At 46.4% G+C, this 6,576-nt stretch overlaps 1 protein-coding gene across 1 annotated transcript in view; it reads left to right on the top strand.

The window, feature by feature from the left end:
• Positions 1 to 6,357, top strand: part of LOC130133502 (ATP-sensitive inward rectifier potassium channel 12-like) — an 11,000-nt gene extending 4,643 nt beyond the window's left edge. Inside the window, exons 2-3 of the mRNA XM_056302033.1 lie at positions 2,168 to 2,346; positions 4,057 to 6,357. Coding sequence (XP_056158008.1) covers positions 2,255 to 2,346; positions 4,057 to 5,707 — 1,743 coding nt within the window. The 5' untranslated portion in view covers positions 2,168 to 2,254 and the 3' untranslated portion in view covers positions 5,708 to 6,357. The remainder of the gene's footprint in view (positions 1 to 2,167; positions 2,347 to 4,056) is intronic.
• The last annotated feature ends 219 nt before the right edge of the window (positions 6,358 to 6,576 follow it).

Below are 6,576 nucleotides of genomic sequence, written 5' to 3'. Positions count from 1 at the left end.
GCTTCCGGGGAGGGTGACGACTGTAAACTACCAATAAGACCCGTTAGCTAGGGACTAATGTGTCTTATTATGTGCTTTATAGTTATTTAGCTGTGTGTTTTGCACGTTGGTTAGTAAAGGTGCGAGGGCCGAAGGCCCGAGCTGCGCGTCTAAAGAGCGAGGCTGCAGCCGAAGGCCCGAGCTGCGTCTAACGTCAATCTACTGTTTCCCGCTGTTCCTAAAACTGAACTAGCCCCTGCCCAATCATAATGCGTGAAGTAGTGATGTCATCTGTAGTCGCAGGACCCCGAGCACATCCGGTAGGGCGAGTAGATCAAGTAAAGACACCGGATGTGGGTATTGTTGCGTTTACAGTCTATCACCTGTAGGTGGGTCTGTGAGACGGTGGAGAGCGGAAAAAGACTACTGTGCGGGAACAGAAGAAGGACAAGTAGAGCGAGGACAGAAAGTTGGATGGAAGCCACATATGAGATTGAGGTTAGGTGTTGCTGAATAAAGTTGTATAACAGTTATTTCGTCTCCCGTGATTAACTCACCTACATAACAGGTATGTGTCTTGGTCACTGCATTTGCGCCTCCTCTGGTCGGTCGGGGCGCCTGTTCGGGGGGGGGGGGGGGGGTAGCGTGATCCTCTCAGGCGCCACGTCCCCCTGGTGAAACTCCTCACTGTCAGGTGAGAAGAAGCGGCTGGCGACTCCACATGTATCGCAGGAGGCGTGTGGTAGTCTGCAGCCCTCCCCGGATCGGGAAGAAAAAAGGGGGGTAAAAGCCAAAAAATAAATAAATAAAATAAATAATAATAATGATGATATAATAATAATGAATGCACCCTAAAATAAGTGACTGGACCTTTTAAAGACAGAATGACAAATGGACTTTGAAACCCTGCTACAGTTTTTCTCAAGTTAAATTTTCAGAAACAGTTTCAAGGCACAGAATTTTCCCCCCTGTAATTCTTCAGTAATTTCAGATACTTCCGTTGAATATCTGAATGAGTACTGTCTCTCACTCATACGCTATCATTTCAAGAGACCACCCAAACACAACCCTTTTGTAAACTTCATCATCTGATGCTGATCCTCCTCATACTGTATAGCAGAGGCCCGACCCGTCTAGGAGTCTGCATATTGGCTCACTCTTTTATGGGTTCTCATGGGAAAATTTTATGATATCACGTGGATGCTACTCTTGTCCATCTGGGATCCTAAGGGAGCTGACATTATGATCCTCTTTGGGATTATTCCGCCGAGGACGAGTCCCTCAATCTGGCCAATTTGCAGCCATTTTGTAACATCTGTCATGGAAGTATCAGGGAAAGAAAATCAGAAGTATCACAGAAGGGGTGGTTATCCACAGTCTGCACCGCGTGACGTCAAATCCAAATCATCACCATGTGCGTGTGTGTGTGTGTGTGCGTGTGTGCTTGATGTTCGTCCCACTGTGTAAATCAGTGCCTGCATTTATTATTGACATGGAGTCTGTATTGAGTAGTGCCTTTTAAATTTTAGTCATTAAACATTTTTCTGATCCATTACTACCCTTGTCAATGCAGCTGTGCTCATTGTCATTCTTCTAATTCACGTCAGCTTGTGTAATCCATCAAAGCCCTAAACAATAAAACCTAAAGTACTAATTTCTTTTTGTGTTGCATGTGAATAGGCCTCTATTGGTTATGCAACCTAGGGCTTTTTGGCTCTCCTGGCTCCCAGCTTGCTGACATAATGAGCCCGGTGAAGTCACCCTCTAACCTTGTCATCGGGCCAAACAGCAGATCAATTGTTCCTCTAACAGTAGATAACCACTGATTCATCTCTTTTTAGACCTTTGCCCCCTCCATAGCTTGTCTGGTTTTCCACCGCTAGTTAGCCTAAAGGTCCCTAAGGCTAACTACTAGCAAGGACCCAATCAATGAGCTGTCTAGTCTGCTCTATGTATGACTGTATGGCCAATATCTACACTAAGGGATTTTTTTTTTATTATTCTATTGATATTTGGTTTCCGGGTTTAGGTATTTAGCCTAGATAACCATGCTTTTGTCTGTGTGACTTTGCGTGACTGTGTTTTATTCTATTTTATTTTTATTTTTGAGAGATGTTTTTCTGGCCCTGTTCATATGAAATGTTTGGTGGAAATGGCTGAGGTTAACGAAAAAAATTCCCGCCCCCAGAAAATGAATCATCAGGAGGCAGTGCTGATAATTTCTGGGTGACAGACCTGAGCCCATACTGCTTCTTCACCCTGCCACAGTATTTTAATGGTTGGGACTGCCCGCCCAAAACTACAATACTGCCCCCACAGACACAGCCTGATGGTCACTGGTGCCATGGGAGCGGTGCGAGTCAACAGGTAAGGTGGGATGTGAAATGAAGCATTCAAAGGAGGGAAGTCACTTGAAGTATTTTCTTTTTTGTGTTGTCAAGCAGCAGCATAACGAGTTAGCGGCAGGCCTCAATGCAAGATGGTCAAAGCAGGCACCCGGCCTGCCCATCACAATTAGACGTTAAATAATGCCGTGTCAGACTCCCAGGTAGTGTAGCGGTCTACTCCATTGACTACTAACACGGGGATCGCCAGTTCGAATCCCCGTGTTACCTCCGGCTTGGTCGGGCGTCCCTACAGACACAATTGGCCGTCTCTGCGGATGGGAAGCCGGATATGGGTATGTGTCCTGGTCGCTGCACTAGCGCCTACTCTGGTTGGTCGGGGGCACCTGTTCAAGGGGGAGGGGGAATCGGGGGGGATGGCGTGATCCTCCCACGCGCTACGTCCCCCTGGCGAAATTCCTCACTGTCAGGTGAAAAGAAGTGGCTGGTGACGCCACATGTATCGGAGGAGACGTGTGGTAGTCTGCAGCCCTCCCCGGATCGGCAGAAGCAGTGGAGCAGCGACCGGGACGGAAGAGCGGGGTAATTGGCTGGATACAATTGGGGGGAAAAGGGGGAAGAATATAAATAAATAAATGAATAAATAAATAAATAACATCATGTCAGTAGTGATTGAAAGAAGCGAAAGCACGCAGCTTTAAAACGTCCAGTTACAGTGAAATGTACTGCACAGTTGACACCTAAAAGAATTGATTTCTAGGAAAACAGACCACCATGCTATACAGGAGGAGTCATAATAGCAAGGCCAACATAGTGACAGAGTTGCCTACTTAACAAAATCTGGTGTCAGAGCACCATAACAGATGAAAACATAATTGGTGACAGTGCACCTTGACACAGATGGAAACAAAATTGGTGACGGTGCACCCGCACGTTGACAACATTACTCATGTCAGTGCCATAGGCCGTATAAACACAAAAGTGTGTAATTAGTCAAATGAATAATAGATAAATAATTTCTACTTACATCATAGGCACACAGTTGGGGCTTTTCGCTGTGTGAAGTCTTCTATTCTACTGTGCAGCACGCAGTAGTACGCATGTCCATTATTATGCGCGGGCACACTTTGCACATTTTTTAGCATACCATATGCTGTAGACCAGAGGTGGGCAAACTTATCCAGAAAGGGGCAGTTTGGGTGAAGGTTTTTGTTCTAACCAAATAATGACACACCTGTGTCTCCTAATCAAGTTCCTCAGCAAAGACTCTACCGGTTGATTAGTGGGATCAGGTGTATAACTGCTTGGTTGGAACAAAAACCTTCACTCACACTGGCCCTTTCTGGATAAGACTGCCCACCCCTGCCGTAGACTCAGTGTTCGAGATCTTTGATACGATAGTGGCCAGATAAAAAGGGGTCTTAGCATGCAGGCCCTAAACTGTCGCGGGCCACGTGCATATACGGTAGTTCCACTGCTGTTGTCAAGTATACCTTTTCACCATCTATTTTAGATGATTTTCAGCAGTTATCTGATTATCTGCTAAAAGGTCAACCTTGATCAAGATGGAAAAAAGTATGACAATGGAGTGTTACATCTATGAATTTTGAAGTTGCTTAAAAATTCTTCTCTTTCTAAATCATTGCACCATAAAACTAAATGTCAGCAGAAAACTCGAATTATGTAGAAATAAAAATCTTCTAAACTCAATTTCTCTCTGCTTTTCCTTCAGATACAGCATTGTATCTACAGATGAAGATGCCCTGAAGATCTCTACCCTGGGCCTGCATAATGGTCATGGGCCCATGACGCAACAGAACCTGCCAGGGACCCAGACGGGAGTTGAGGAAGGAGAAGGAAGAGGAGAATCTCCATTAAGTGAAGTAGGAGGAGGGATGTTGTCTCTCAGAGTGAAAGCAGAGCCCATCGTCCACAATGGCCGTCGCACCTCCCCATCACGCCGCTTTGGTTTCGATCTGGGCCCTGTGCACCTGCGCAGCCGCTTTGTGAAGAAGAACGGCCAGTGCAATGTTGTTTACAATAACATGGAGGACAAGCCGAGGCGCTACCTGGCTGACATCTTCACTACCTGTGTGGACATCCGCTGGCGATACATGCTGCTCATCTTCACGACCACTTTTCTTCTCTCATGGCTTCTGTTCGGCCTAGTCTTCTGGGGAGTGGCCCTTGCCCATGGTGACTTTGATCCTCGAAGCACTCTAGGGGAAGAAGAGTCTCTAGGTGTTGCTGAAAAAGGAGACAATGAGTGGCGTCCATGTATTCTCCACGTCCAGAGCTTCATTGGAGCATTTCTCTTCTCAATAGAGACCCAAACTACAATTGGATATGGTTTCCGGTGTGTTACTGAAGAGTGTCCCATTGCCGTGGTGACTGTTGTGGTCCAGTCCATTGTGGGCTGCATTATTGACTCCTTCATGATTGGCACCATCATGGCGAAAATGGTGCGACCAAAGAAGCGGGCGCAGACGCTCTTGTTTTCGCATCACGCCGTTATCTCGCTGCGCGATGGCAAACTATGCCTCATGTGGCGCCTGGGGAACATGCGTAAGAGCCACATTGTGGAGGCCCATGTGCGTGCTCAGCTTATTCGGCCGCACGTGACTGCTGAGGGAGAGTACCTCCCCTTGGAGCAGAAGGACATTGACGTGGGCTATGACGATGGGCTGGATCGCCTGTTTCTTGTGTCCCCGCTGGTCGTGGTCCATGAAATCAACAAGAACAGTCCTCTGTACAGTCTTAGCCGCACTGACCTGCAGAGGGAGGACTTTGAGATCGTGGTGATCTTGGAGGGGATGGTTGAGGCCACGGCCATGACAACGCAGGCCCGCAGCTCCTACCTGGCCAGGGAGATCCTCTGGGGTCACCGCTTTGAGCCCTTGGTCTTTGAGAAGGGTGACCGCTACCACGTGGACTATTCCCGCTTCCACAAGACCTACGAGGTGCCGTCCACACCTCACTGCAGTGCCCGGGAGCTGAGTCAGATGACCGGTCGAAGAGGGCGGTCTTCTTCCTCCACCTCGACCTACTCCCAGTCGCCGTCCCCGTTCGCCCCACGGGTTGCCCGCCACCTCCTGGCCCCCCACTCCCCTAGCGCATTCTGCTATGAAAATGAGGTGGCCTTGTGCTGCGGGGAGGAGGACGAGGAGGACAAGGAGGTGAAGGAGGCAGAGGCGGGGAGCCCAAGTGGGAGGAAGGATAGAGATGGAGAGAAGAGAGATGACATTCAACTGGGATTCAAGGAGAGGTTTGTGGAGAAGCATACAGTGGAGATGCTGTGTGTTCTGGACATAGAGAGTCAAATTAACTTTGACAGAGTACAGCCGGCCCTACCGTTGTACATCAGCAGGGAGTCTGGGGTTTAATGCCAGTCATTGGGTAATGGCATGACTGAACAATATGTCCTTCTATTTGATTTCTCTCCTTTACTGTGTGCAATATTGGCAAAATGAAGGACACCATCAACCAAATTGGTAGAAGAGAAAGGAAATTGTGATCTTGTAATTCACTCTGCACAGCTTTAGCACATAAGTTATTATGTTTTGAGGTCTTACATAATTTTTATTATTACGTGTATCAGTAGATTATAAAGGTACATCGCACTGTTCATCTAACTTGAGAAGATTGTGACCAGGATTTAACTGATTAGAGCCTTCTCTTAAATCAAAAGGCGTTTTCAAGACATATATCTCATTTTATTGAATATGGCATTGTCATCTACAAACAAGTTAAGTTTCTCATTAATTTCCATTCTTTTTTTTTTGTAAATGTGTTGTACTTTTGTGATATCTGTATTTAAAACCTATTCCATTGTTCCATAATAAATTGTGTTATTATGGAACATTATCCTGTAATAAACAGCTTGGGATGAAAACTTAAACCCTGAAACCAAACTAATATGTACAGATGAAGAACAAGCACTTTATTATTAAATTTATCATTAGAAATAGATACTTTGTAACAGTGTATTGTTTTGTATGAATAAAACACAATAAAACAGCACAATTTGCTGTACTGCTTGAATTGTCTTTGACAAGTTTCAAACGCCCGTTTTTTTCTTTTTGATTGCTGGTTTGAGGTCAGACACCAGCCCCCAAAACTCATGTTGACCTGTTGACATGTCTGCAATCATTCAGGTGAGATCTCTCATATCTCTGGCTGACAGATGGGGTTGGGGGGGTGGTATGCCATATAACACCCCCCCCCGCCCCGCCGCCAAATCTGTGTTACTGGC

The sequence above is a fragment of the Lampris incognitus genome, unplaced genomic scaffold (genome assembly GCF_029633865.1).
Source record: "Lampris incognitus isolate fLamInc1 unplaced genomic scaffold, fLamInc1.hap2 scaffold_371, whole genome shotgun sequence".
In the NCBI taxonomy this organism is placed as follows: Eukaryota; Metazoa; Chordata; class Actinopteri; order Lampriformes; family Lampridae; genus Lampris; species Lampris incognitus.
Note: the sequence above shows the minus strand (reverse complement) of the source record. Positions and strands in the feature narration are given on the sequence as shown.